Source organism: Rattus norvegicus, chromosome 6 (assembly GCF_021556685.1).
Source record: "Rattus norvegicus strain SHRSP/BbbUtx chromosome 6, alternate assembly SHRSP_T2T, whole genome shotgun sequence".
NCBI classification, from domain to species: Eukaryota; Metazoa; Chordata; class Mammalia; order Rodentia; family Muridae; genus Rattus; species Rattus norvegicus.
The window spans coordinates 97343981-97358666 of NC_141539.1; the positions used below are offsets into that span (position 1 = coordinate 97343981).

A 14686-nucleotide genomic window follows, 5' to 3' on the forward strand; every position below is an offset into this window, starting at 1 on the left:
CACACACTCACACACAGAGACACACACAGAGAGAGACAGGCAGAGTCACACACTCACACACAGAGACACAGAGAGAGAGAGACAGGCAGAGTCACACACACTCACACACAGAGACACAGACAGAGAGAGACACGCAGGTTCACACACACTCACACACAGAGACACAGACAGAGAGAGACACGCAGAGTAACACACACAGAGACACAGACAGAGAGAGACACACAGGGTCACACACACTCACACAGAGACACAGACAGAGAGAGAGGCAGAGTCACACACACTCACACACAGAGACACAGACAGAGAGAGACACGCAGAGTCACACACACTCACACACAGAGACACAGACAGAGAGAGACACGCAGAGTCACACACTCACATACAGAGACACAGACAGAGACACGGAGAGTCACACACACACACACAGAGACACAGACAGTGAGAGACACGCAGAGTCACACACACTCACACACAGAGACACAGACAGAGAGAGAGACAGAATCACACACACTCACACAGAGAGACACACAGACACAGAGAGACTGGATACACAGCAGAGGCATTTCTAAATTCCTGTGTTCTTTTCTTGACTCTTTATAGTTTTATTTATGTTTCCTTTTCCATTTGTTAGGCCAGCCATGTGCAATTCAGTATGTAAACTTGGCCTACAAGTTATAAGGATCCTGCTTCTGCCTCTTAAGCACTGGGCTGTATGAGCATAAGCCACATGCCCAGTGCTTAGTGTGTTCACTGAAATCACAATGTCCGATTTAAGACCCGTTTATTAATTTAACAGATATGCCCTAACTTCTACCTTGAATCAATTTGTATGCTGTGCACTATCCAGAATCAAGATAGCCATGGCGTCCGCCAGTACAGAGTATTGAGATTAATAAACATTACATTGGATATATATTAAGGTCATATTTGTTAAAATTATGTCTTTTTTCATATTTAGGCACCATCCTCATTGCGAAGGTTTTTCTTGGCCAGAGTATTCAGGCTCGTGACCAGGAACCCATCAGTAAAGCCAACTACCCCATGGTTAACTCGGTGTTTGTTCCTCAGAGACACATGCTAAGTATGTCTGCCAAAAAGAAAGATGCGCTGTCATCCCTGTCAGTACAAACATCCCCTTCAACACAAGTCTGTGACTTACAGCATGGTCTAATGTAACCTAACAAGGCCTATCACTTTTCTGTGCAAACCTGCTTCCAGATAGTAATGATTTTTCTCTTACTCATATCAATAATGTGTTGAAACGTATTTCAATAATTATTATTTGTGGTAGGTGTGTGTGTGTGTGTGTGTGTGTGTGTGTGTGTGTGTGTGTACACTCACCTACACATTCAACTCTCATTCAACTATCTGTGAAGAATTAGTTCTAGAGTACACACACACACACACACACACACACACACACACAGATACACACACACCTATAGATAAAAAAAACTTCTTGAATTCTTAAGTCCTTTATGTCAAACGGCATGGTGTCTGCATGCCATCTACTCAGCCTTCCTGGCGACATGACACCATCTCCATATCATCTAATACAGTATAAATGAGATGCTGCAAACCCTTTATTGTTCCAGGCATAGTGACACAGTTCACTACAGACACTTTTTTAAAACCAAATACTTCTACTCTGCAGTTTTTGAATCAATGGTTGCAGAAGTCATGGGGATGGAGTGATTCTTGTGCAAGTGTGTGCAAACAATTAGTTTTCAAAGGATTAAAAAAAAGAAAGGATCTTACAGTGCTACGTTTATCAAAACTCCATTTAGTCCTTGGTATAATGAAGATTTAAGAGGAAAATGATAAGTTAAAAGTCAAGCCTGCTCTGTGGGGAAAGGGCTATAATTATTCTGACATCCATGTTGGGGCACCGGAGGCTTTTATAACACCCTCAATTTTGTAATTGTGAGAAATTGTTGGTAAGAATTTGTTGTCACTTCTTCATATATGCTGGAGTTTAAATGTTTACTGTATTTTGAGTGTTTATTTTCCAGACTTTTTTTTAACTCTAGATTCTATCATAGGACAAAGAACTTGTGATTGTGGATATCGGCAGTACAAATGGTTTGTCTTTGACCACGACCTGGTTTTGCCAGAGTACATCGTTGAGTTTGAGTATACTACAGTGGTATGCAGTTTTCTTTTTCTTACAGTTTTTAAAAATGTGAATTACTTAGCCTGGGGAGGAATAATGTGAAATGCAATAATGCAGAGATGGTATTATATATGCTCATCAAAGTTTTGTGTGCATGTGTGTGCACGCATAATGGCTATTCTGTGAAGGACTGAATTTCAAAACTTGTCATCATGATACCTGAATACTTTTATTATGTGAGCACATTGTTGGTTTATTCTATAGCTGTAGTCTCACTGGGAAACATCCTAAGCCTATGAATGCCTATAGAATAAGTCTAGGAAGCTACCATGCCCTTAGCCTCCTGCCCCTTCCTTTCATCAACCAGTCCCCTAACAGTTTTGTCGTTTGCTTTCAGTCCATTTCTGTTGACACACACACAGTCTTAGCTACCAGAAGCAGGCTCTATGTCTTGCTTTCCACAATACTTTATGAACATACTTTGTGTCATTGCACATAGATGTATAGTTTTCTTTCTGAGGCTGTTTAGTACTCAGAAAAACTGATTTAAGTTCTCCTGTGCTGATAACATTTATAAGTTCTATGTAGTTTTATTTATTTAAATCCTGTTTGAGTGAACGTTATTATAGATGTGTGTTTCTATGATTGTAGATGCTCTTATGCAAGCGAGACCTACAGAAAACAATAAAAGTGCACAGATGCATAGCATTTAAGTTTTGGCATTTCCACATATTTGTCACAGAGGCTTGGCCATTTTACATGTATCCAGCAGAGAGGGGATTTCGTTGTTGGTTTTTTGGTCTGTTTGTTTTTTGTTTTTTTGTTTTGTTTTGTTTTGTTTGCATCCTTGCTAGTAGGGTATACTATCAAACTTTCTGTTCTCTTAGGCAAAAAAGCAAAATATTACAAATTTTATATGCCTAAAACTATTCACAGCATTACAAATCACCTGTTACATTCTACAAGATGGTTGTTTTCATGCTGATTTTTAAAACTGTATATTGTGAATATTAGTACTTCATTTTATAGTGCAAAGTTTCTGAGGTCTTCATTTTAATTGTATGGATACTATCTAGTCATTGTCCTCTTGCTGTGTTTTGAAATACTACCTTACTCATTAAATTATTTTAACGTTTAAAAAAATTTATGTATAAATCCCTGCTCTGTTCCACTGATTGATTTATCTGTCTTCAGGATCTATTTGTTTTAGTTAAATACAACCTGATAATGCATTTTAATATACGATAGGATAAAGTCTCTTTTAAAATTTTTGAAAAACTCTTGAACATTTTTATTCCTAAAAAAATTAAAATCAGCTCATCAGTTTCTATTAGAAACACTTTTTAAAAAAATTCTTGATCATTTTTTCTCAAACTCTAAAATTAGTTTACCAGTTCCGCTTTTGAAATTCCTACTAAGATTTGATTGAAACTGTATGGAATCTGAGGCTTCATTTAGAGTGAATTGTGTGTGTGTGTGCCTGAATGTGTGTGCACACACGTGAGTGTGTTCAGTTTATGCCGTGTATGTGTGTACACGTGTAGGCCAGCACAGGACATCATCAGGTGTCTTCTTCTGACACTTTCAGTTCTCTGAGACAGGACCTCTCACTGAAGCAGAAGCACACTTGTCATTGGGCAGGGCTGCCTAGCCTGAGCCCTGGGGATAGCTGGCCCCAGCCTCCCATTGCTGGGCTTGCAGGTACAGGAAGGCATGCTCAGCCTTTTACCCGGGTGCTACGTTTCTAACTCACAGTCTTGTGCTTTGTACCCACTGAACACTTTCTCTACCCCTGATTTAAACTAGTTTGATTCATCTGTCTTCTTGTCCAGAATCACAATGGCCCACCTCACTCATCTGAGTATGGGCACATACTCCCTTCTGTACACGGGTCTTTACTTCTCTGTAGTGAATAGAAGTCTAGGTGTCTTTTATTTTTACTGATCTACCTGTCCTGTACACAGAAGCTCACACAAACAGTAAGCAGCAGTTCATGTAGCGCACATGACACAGCAGTCTGGGGAGGGTGTGGGGAGGGCAGTCTGGACAGTTTGCTGTCGCCAGCCAGACATCCTGCTTGCTGCTCGCCACTTCAGGAACTCTTCGAGTCTGATGAGTCAGTCTTGTCTTTACCTCTGGGAAGTTTCTTCTCTTAGTTCCTTTGATTATTTCTTCTTTTCAGTTCTCCGTTGAGTCTTCTGAAATCTACTCTGGAGAAGTGGCTCTGAAATGATGATTAAAAGATGTGGAAATGACTTTCTCCTTCTTTCTCCTATTCACCTAGTTCTTTGCTATGGGAGATTTCCTCAGTACTGGCTCCCAGGATGACAATTTAATCTGCTGTTATATTCACTTGCCTTCTTAATACTTATTAAGTTTTATTTTGGTATTTGTTTTTACATTTATTATAGCATTTATTCTATTCTTTTCTATAGTGTCTTATTATTTTATTATACCTTCTGTATTCTCCTACATTTAAAAATATTCTCTGATTAATTATTTCCTTCTCTTCTAGGGTCAGTTCTATTTGTTCATGTAGCTCTTACTTGTTCATTCACAGTTCTTGCTGTAATCACTTTCTTACCCAATGCCTACCAACAGCAGCCTCCTGTCCGACTGCCTACCAATGGTAGCCTCCTATCCCACTGCCTACCAACAGCAGCCTCCTGTCCCAATGTCTACCAACAGCAGCCTCCTGTCCCAATGTCTACCAACAGCAGCCTCCTGTCCCAATGCCTACCAACAGTAGCCTCCTGTTCTATTTATTTACTCTAAACATCCCATTTCTCTGGATCTGGTCTTAAAGGTTATCACCTGCCTGTGTTTTCCCTAAAAGTCACAAATTCTGCTCTTACCTGCCACACATCAATGCCTTCTGCATTATCTGATAATTTCTTAACCCTTGTTCTATGCATTAAAATATTTTAAATTTATTCTTTGCCAGTTTTAAGAAATCTTTATGGGTGAGAACACCCAGGCCTTGCTCATGATCTTAATCTACGCTTATACATTTACTAAAGTGATTTTATTATCCTAGATATTATTGTAAACTGCAAAACCCAATTCTTTTCTATACAGTTTGTTTGGTTTTATATAACAAATAATCAACTGACTTTCAACATTTGAAATATTTTTAGGTCAAAGTCCACTCTTTATTTTCCACATTAAACAATGTTATTCTAGAAGAAGGCAAAAAGTATTCTGAAGGATTAGTATTCTCGCAGGATTTGAAGTTTGACGATGAAGTTCTGAAGATGGAGCCCAGGATTAAGCCCCGCCCAAAACTCATTAGTTTGGATGAGAAGACAATAATTTCCCTTGCTAGGACTAATATTTATAGCCATATTGTGGTGAGTATTGTAAGGATAAAATTGGAAGGGAAACCTGAATTTAGAATTTGAATTTGAATCTAGTATGTGGAGTCTAAAGTTACTACCTGATGTTGTTAGAAATTGTGTAATTGTCTTGAAAAGTACCCAGTCCTCTCTTTGTATGAAGACTAGACCAGTGTTCTAAAGTAGTAATCAAGTGTGAAACACATGTGTAGTTTTAAGTTCTCTTAAATCACTTACATTTTCTTAAATTACTTTTTTGCCACAATTTTGTTCAGGTAAAACTCATCTTGATGATACACTTTATGTAACCCAAATATGTAAAGTATTTCAACATGCAGTTGAATATGAAAACGTATTATGGAGAAATATTAGTATTAAGTCTTAATTTTGGACTGTATTTTCTGCCAATCGCATGTCTTAATTCAGTCTAGCCATGGGTTGGGAGTTCAGTAGCTCTTGACGTGAAGTGGCTTTCCAGTAAGCAATTTTATTCTGAATGATCAGTAATCTCTCTTTAAATGATTTAGGTAAAAGCAAAAAGTTTTGAATCGGTTTCTATGATTAATCAGCCAGCATATGACAGCTTTATCTTTACAGATGTACGAGCAGAATGTGAGTTACTAATTAAAGCAATATTGTACACGAAACAAACTCTATGTGAGATAGTAACCTATTTGCACTTCTGACTTTGAGAACTATCATGTTCAGATGTGCCGCTACCATGATTTCCAAACTACCTTCACGTCTGACCTACTGTACTGTCCTATCTTTGTAACCAGGACTTCTATACTCTGCAGTAACAATTCTGAAACTCCAGAAAGTGTACACTTTGTATCCTACTCCAGAAAGTATGGCACATTGTAGTCTGCTAATGGACTTACAACTAAATAAAATTCAGGGCAGGAAAGATGGCTCAGCCAGTAAAGTGCTTACCACCAAGCCCCATGACTTGTATTTGACCTAGAACCTTCTGTAAGTTGTCCTCTGAGTGCCACACGTGTGCCATGACACATACATACACATATAAATAACAGCGTGGTTGGAAAGAGAACCCAGAGATGCAACAAAGGCCTGCCCATGTTGGCTCCACTCAGCTTAGTCTGATCTTCTCAATATGCAAGTCTGACAATATTAGTTCCACGCCACCTCAAACACTCCGGCTTAAAACCCTCAATGTGTTCACACTACTGTACGGTACCCCCAAAGTGTTTAACTTGGCCTGTAAGTTGTTGCATGGCCTGATCCATTATCTACTTTTCTACACTCTTTCCATTTTACCTTCCTGTCAGGTCTGCTCTGCCCCATGTGTATTTCTTAAATGTGATATGCTCTCAGCTTACACAAGGTCTCCTCCCACAACCCTCCCCTCCCGGTTAAGCCCTGCTTCTCTTGGAGCTCAACTTAAACACTAAGGACTTCCTTTATCTCTGAGCCCATGCTATACTTCTTTGTTCTATGTTCCATGCCTTTCCTAGAGGGTGAGGAGGTGTGCAGGTGAGGAGACTCTGACCATTCCTAGTCATCTGTGCTTCCAGAGCCAGGAGAACAGTGTGAGGTTGAGTAGGATGCTTTGGGCATGAGGGCCATGTCGAAGGAACACATTTTAAAACCATAAGGTTTTATGGTTTTAAGCTTACAACAGTTTTCTAATAACTGTTGACATAATTTCTTAGCAAACCAGTGTTATCTTAAAAAATTATAAATCTAGCCCTAGGGTATTTTGAGGAAAGGATGGTTAGCTTCCTCTTAAGCTACCCACAAGAGCTCTATGGACTGCCATTAACCCCACCAATACCTGGCACAGTATGTATACATATATGCTTGTGTGTGTGTCTGTGTGTGTGTGTACACATATAAACCAGAGACACTGGTTGCTTGCTTATGCATGCATACCGTGTGTGTGTGTGTGTGTGCGTGTGTGTGTGTGTGTACACATATAAACCAGAGACACTGGTTGCTTGCTTATGCATGCATACCGTGTGTGTGTGTGTGTGTGTGTGTGTGTGTGTGTGTGTGTGTGTGTGTACATATAAACTTGTTTGCTGGAACCTGCAGAAGTGTGTGGATGCACCTTGAGAAACCAGGTTTTTCCCATATAACACTCACTATGTCACTATAGGTACTGTGAGTGCTGAAACATAGATAAAGATGCAGAAATTATTTTGATCTTTGAATTTAATTACATGACTTCTGTACCACAATTCTAAATACAAGAAGAAAATCCTAAAGCAACAGAATCCAAAATTGAAAATAAGGGAACTTGATAATTCTATTTCCATAATTTCAGAAAATATATCCTTCAAAGTATTACAAATTTTTGTGTTCATGGAGCTGGATTGCCTCCCTCTACAGAATATTTAAGTCTAGACGAGGTTAAGCATGTCTTAGTTGGTTATCATGACTGACAGAGGCTTCATGGCACCATCATCCACTGTGGTGTCAAAGCACAGAATGGTATGACAGACACGCTCCTCGAAGTTAACGTGTTGGGAAAGTATTTTCAACTACAGTGCTAAGAGGGATCCATTTTCACAATAAATCTTAGTAATAAGATGAGTTTGAAAAGATGAGTGTAGCTGACTAGACCGAGCCCCTTCAGCATGTTTCTTTAAACTTAAAGGGATTAAATAAAAACCAGAAAAACAGCCACAGAAAGTGGGAGTTGTAAATAACATAGGAAACAGGAGTGAGGGAGACCTGGTAGCACTTGTCCTTAATTAATTAATTTGACTGCTTTGATTGACACTTATAACCAACATGGGCTTTTTCACTTTAAATTTGACTATACTGCATAAAACCAGCAATTTCTAGGGTCACTAGTAAGAGTTCTCATTATCGTAGTAAGACTGTATAGACAATTTCTCCTTTCTGTCCTTTTTGCACATGTGCCAGTACAATAAATGAACTTCAGAGTGCAGTGCATCTCTTATTTTCTTTTTAATCTAATAATTTTATTAGAAATTAGAAAACTAAATGATATTTACAAAAATAAAATGAAATATACCCTTACAACTTATGGCACTGAATTCTATATTCTCTTATAGACAGCCAAGTGTCGACCTGGCTAGTTTGTTTGTTTGTTTGTTTGTTTGTTTGTTTACCTGCCTATAATCGGTTACTTACTCTAGTTGGATTTCTATTGTTTTGACAAACATTATAACCCAAAGCAATCTGGGGAGGAAGGGTTAGTTTCCACTTACAGCTTTACTAACGTCATCCTGCATGACCTGGGCTGATTCCGAGACAACGGGGGAGCACTGTTTACTGGCTCCATGACCCACATAGCCTGCTTGCTTATACCAACCAGAACCCAGGGTGGCCTCCCCTGCCCGGAAGTGAAGTGGACCCTCCTACATCAATAATTAATAAAAAAAAATTCTTCATGGACTTGTCCACAGGCAATCTGATGGAGACATTTTTCTCAACTGAGGTTTCTCTTTCCAGATAATTCTAGCTAGTGTCAAGTTGACAAAGCTGACCTGGGCAGTACTGAAAATGGATAATTATTTTCCCCACTTCAACATCACTCTAGTTTCGGGAACAGAGGTACAAGCAAGTGTAGGAAGATTGGAATCCTGGGCGAGCTTTATAGAGATGAGTTTTGTGTGCACTTTTTTTAAGGATATGAGAAATGCATTGCCTATAGCTCTTAGAGAAAATACTCTTTCTTATAGAAATATAGCTTCAAAAGATACTAGCATCTTGTGGGAACACTGAGATCTTCAGTCTGACTCAAATACAGGGTTGTGATGGTGGGAGACACACATGTATGTTGGAATGTAAGGAAGATACAGGAAGCTAATGCAGGAAAATTAGGAGGTTGGAGCCACATAAGGATGAGTTTTAGAAGCCAAGTTCAGAAGATTTGCATTTTCAAGGAAGAGAATCTTACCATGGCTGAAAGCTGAAGTCACTCCACAATGCCACAATGCAGCAGTCAGGCTGGTGGTGTGAAGATCCAGCGGGAACTGCTGCAGGGGGTCCACGAGGAGTTAGTCAGTGTGACACACTGGTGTGGGTGCAGGATTGCATAGCTGGCATGAGAAATACTTCTAGAGTCATATATATGGAAAGAAGGAAAGGGGTGTTCAACAAATACTGAATCTCAGAAGCCACAGGCTTAAGGAGAAGACAATGACTTTCATTTCAGATTATCCATATTCATATTAAATATGATGCATCTGTACAACCTATCAGTGAATATCAGTGCATTATCTAGCCTTTCGTAGCAGTTTTAGCCAATCTTGAATATGATGAGAAACTCAGTTGTCTCTCCCTGCGAGGAGCTCAGTTGTATTCACACCAATAAGATGACTGCAGTGTGTGACCATGGCTGACAGTAGAAAGCTGAAGTCACTCCACAATGCCACTTGTGCTCAGCTAGTTGTACTGTTTTCTTGTGCTGGTATTTACTTCCTAGTGTACCCACAAGTGCCTCTCTTTCACTCGATACCATTCAGAACATCATGAGCACTTCTGAGTACAAAACTGAAACAGTGTTCATCTTGTGTGTGAGCGGATGACAGGAACAGGGAGTGTCTGGGCCAGCGTGGGATGTAGGTGTGGCCTTAGATGCCCCCTCATCTCCCTCTTTGACATTCTGTCCCCCTGTTTCAAGACTCTCAGATTTTCTTCCTTGGTCCAGTGGCTCAGTCGAGGGAGACACTTCCACTTCTTTCCCGTGTGGTTTTCTGCCTCATGTCTGAAACCGTGAGAGCCTCATTGTTTACTGTCTAACCTGAGAAACAGACCTTCCCTAATAAATACCCTAACCAGCATATTTATTCACTAAAGAAGAATTGCTAATTATTAACAAACTTAGACCAAATAGGAAGTCATGTTAGTCACATACCAGATGCATCTGTGTTGTTACATACTATTATTAAATTTCAACATCTTGTATCAGTGATATTTATTTACTCTATTAGCATTCTCTGAATGTTATTCATAACCACCATGTTCTCATTTTTGTAGATGATTTAATTATTCTACACTTGATCTTAACCAAAAGGCCAAGAACCATTGATAATTATGTTAAATATGTTAGACAGTATCACCTAGACTGTGTCACAGAAAGTAACGTATGTTGTTTTTCAATTCACATTTTATTTTGCTTCCAGAATCTGAATCTACATGGGAATAGCTTGAGTAAACTGAGAGATCTTTCCAAGTTAACTGGGCTTCGAAAACTGAACATTAGCTTTAACGAGTTTACTTGCTTAGATGATGTCTACCACTTGGTAAGAGCTGCTCTTTTGAAACGGAAATGCAAAATCAGCCTCATAGAAGCAGGAGGACAGTCTGGGCCTTGGGGGAGAGGGAATGTTGGTCAGAGGAAAGAAGTGTTCATTTATGAGATGTCCATGTTGTGGGGTCTAATGCACAGCATAGTCAGATGGCCTCATTACCTATTTTATTACTTACGATAAAATAACATTAAGATACTTTAACAGAAACAGTACAAATGTATGAGTTGAGGCACTCTTAGGAGAGTGGGCTTACAGGCAGCCAATGCAGAAAGAGGGGAGTTTGCTACTGAGAGCCTCCTCTGCCCCTCCCCTCTATCCTATCTCTGCACTGTCCCCTGGTCATGCTGTCACCTAAGTTGTAGTCACACCCATGTTGCACACACTGTTGTAGTCACTTGGCTATGTCGTTTTAAGAGGAGCATTTTTTGCTTGCAGCAGTCAGGGTCTCTACCATGAGGCCATGCACCTCTACAAAAAAAAATTATAAAATAAAATTAAATTTCTGTCTCTAAGGATATACACTGTAATTGAAGCCATTTCAACACTATAACTAGGTATAAAGTCATGTATATTTTTTGTGTGTGGGTAACAAGTTGTCTTACAAGTTGCTGTTTGCCTGCCCTTTCGTGCAAACAAGACCCCACAGCTCTGTGTTCAGAGAGATGAGGAAGCTTATGCTGTAGTCTTTAAGAAGTGCATGTTTGACGGTGCTCCCCCATTGTCAAAGCCATAATCTAATCGCATATCCACAATCCTATCTTCTCCCAAGTTTAACACAGCCAAGCCTGACCTGAGAATTTGCAGTGACCCAGTGTGTTACCTGTATGGCAGAGTGATTGTTGTATGGGCTCTCTGTGTGCGTTATAAGGAAACATGTGACATGTTTAAAGAAGTGGGGGAAGCCTATGGTAGCCGCAAACCCCGAGTTAGCATTCCCCTGTTTGTATGCGCTGCAGTACAACCTAGAGTATCTGGACGCCAGCCATAACCATGTGATAACCCTGGAGGGCTTCCGAGGCCTGATGAAGCTGAAGCATTTAGACTTGAGCTGGAATCAGCTCAAGAAGACAGGCGAAGAGATCAACGTGCTGTGCAAACACACCACCAGCCTCCTCACCCTGGACATCCAGCACAACCCCTGGCAGAAGGTATGTAGCAGGCACCACTAGAAAAGCAGACACTCTGAGTTCAGAGCCAGTCTCCCTGCTTCACTGGTCAATCCTAGCTGGAAATAGACAAGCCACACCTATCCCTGTGCTTCCTTCAAAATCCTGTATAAGTGTGTTCAGAGTGCTGATCTAGTGGATGGAATGTCATGTATGAAAAGGCTGTGCTGTCATGCCAGATACCTTGTAACCCGTGACAGTGTGAATGCCGTTATTGCTCTAAGAGTCATTGAAGTCACTGTCATTTACAAATTTCCAGAGAATTCAAAAGTGCTAGACTGTTTTTATAATGACACAGGGAGCCAAGAATAATCTGATATGGTAAGGGAAACACACTGGTAAGAAGGGATCAGCATTTTACAATGTGCCCTAAACTCTGAATAATAAATATATAGGTTTACTCTGCAGTTTCCATTATTTATTCTCTTTAAAATGTAAAAATCATATCTCTTCATAAACTTAAGTTAGAAAATCATATTGTTATAGAAGGAAATTTGAATATTATTTTTATTATTGTTCATGTTATATCTTTAAGGCTATCACTAAGTATTTTAAATGTACCCAAATCTATAATTTTAAGAATCTTTTTATTGCTTCTAAAATATATACAGAGCCAGACACTGCACTAGAGAGGCAGAAGCAAGAGGGTTGTGAGTTCAAGGCCAGCATAGGTTCTGTAGGGAGACCACACTCCACAAATAAATAACTAAATGATGCTTGTAAGGTTATGTTTAGTGTTTTAAAAGTACTAGTAAAATGACTGGTTCTATTAAGTGGACTGTATTACTGAATTTCTAACACTGAATTTAAGCTAGGTAAAACAATAGTGTTCTGTTCTGTTCTGTTCTGTTCTGTTTTGTTCTGTTACCAAAGCAGACTTCTCCAATGGCCACTATCTCCCTGTAGTCAAGTTGGACTTCAACTTACTGAGTTCAGCTCAGAGCTCCTTGGCTTACTGCCCACTCAATAAGCATGAGTCTCCACTGTGGTTCCCATCATCCTTTTCACCAGACACTTTCCAACAGCTCCTGGGATCTCCCACCCAGAGCAGTAAACTCACATCCTGAAAATGGAACAGATTTATCCTTACATAATTTAATTCCAACTATTATTTAAAGAATGAAATTAAGTCTTTAGTTTTAGAAGCTAAGTAGTTTTAGAAGAGGGATATACAGTTTTCAATTATATGGAAAGGAAGTGTTACTTTCCCATGCCATGATACATGTGGTGTCTAATGAAAATGAACTTTTTGATATTTTTTCCCAAGCCAGCCACATTGAGGCTGAGTGTTATTGGCAGACTAAAGACTCTTACGCACTTAGACGGACTCCTCATCTCTGAAGAAGAAACCAGAGCAGCTCTGAAATTCATTAGTGGAACAAAGATTACTCAGGTTAGCATCAGTAGGTAACTCTTCCCTGTGTCAGGTGGAACATACAAATAACACATTTCTGGCTTATTTTCTTTCACTAAGAATGATATTCTCTCCTAGCATATTGATAAAAATCGACATATACTGATGCTATCACTTGACAGTTTTCCTACATCAATGTGCCTCCCATACCCTCCCCCATAAATGGCAGCGGGCTTTATGAATTATCTTGGATCAGCCCCAAATGACAGCCCCTCCCCCAATATCTTTAGGGTAATTACTGTCTAATCACATGAACTTACTGAGTCTTTTCTAGAGGCTACATGAAAATAAGCAGTATTTATGTATGCAGTAAGCTGAGGACGCTATGAGAGAGCATTAGTACACATTCTACTTAGTATCAGTCTCATGTGTAACCTGCTAAAAACAAGCTAACCTGTTAGCCTGCAGGATAGAGATACATACATTACAGAGAGAGAATCCTGCACTTTGGATGTGGACAACCAACTGAGGGAAAACAAAACAATGAAGGGGGTTGGAAAGCATTTTACTGGGTAGGATATCGGAAGAGCCAGCTAATTCAGAAAATGATTCTTTACCATACTAACATTCAAAAACCAAGGTTCAAACACAATGATTTGCCAATTAATACAGATTGCCAAAAAGTTTGTTGCAGCCAGAATATGAAACAGCAACTATAATTGTTACAATTGTTTTGGAAATTTTATTTGACTTCCTACCTCTCTGTTCACTCCCTCTCCTCCCTTCCTTGCCCTCCCCAACAAACTTCTGTAACTTTGTATTCTCTGAAGAAACCCTGAGTATGCCCAGGAGTCATGCCCAAGAGCACGAGGGTATCACAGGGGGAGTGCTCGATAGCCTTGGGCTCAGCAACAGTACTCACGGTCGGCAGAGTCATTAAGCGAAATCTGTACAAGGCCAGGGATGTAGCTCAGTTAGTGCTTGTCTGCCATGCAAAAGGCATTGGGTTCAATTCTCAGCAGCCCACGAACCAGGCGTGGTGTGCATATCTGTATCTGGTATGCTTGGGAGGGGAAGGCAGTGGACTCAGAAATTTGCCATCCTAAGCCACATAGGAGGTTCAAGGATGTTCTGTGCTACATGAGACTTTGTCTAGAAAAGGGAAGGAGCAGGGAGAGAGAGAGACAGAGGGGGTTTACACACCACTGACTACAGATAACCCAGCTCAGTGTTGCAGCACAGACGAACTGCAGAGTGTTGAGGAGCAAGTAAGTGCAATGCACAGTTTGGTTTCCAAAAAATTCAAACACTGTAGGGCTTAATGATGCGTTGTGTCTGAGGAGAGAGAGAAAGGAGTGGATGGTAGACAAACATGCAGGAGGGATCCCATCTAAGGGGAGATGCGGGGAGCCCTTGGACTGGGACCCAAGGGGCCTGCAGGACAGTGGTACTGTTCTAGATCATGTGTG

The 14686-nt window shown here is 40.0% G+C and overlaps 1 protein-coding gene across 23 annotated transcripts in view; it reads left to right on the forward strand.

Moving 5' to 3' along the window:
• The window catches only part of Lrrc9 (leucine rich repeat containing 9), an 88748-nt gene that overhangs the window by 31752 nt on the left and 42310 nt on the right, over positions 1-14686 (forward strand). For 16 of the 23 annotated variants that reach the window (XM_087552720.1, XM_087552722.1, XM_087552717.1 and 13 more), the window contains 6 exon segments: positions 959-1081; positions 2043-2146; positions 5251-5463; positions 10569-10688; positions 11654-11845; positions 13131-13256. In XM_087552720.1, coding sequence (XP_087408846.1) covers positions 959-1081; positions 2043-2146; positions 5251-5463; positions 10569-10688; positions 11654-11845; positions 13131-13256 — 878 coding nt within the window. 23 annotated transcript variants of the gene reach the window in all.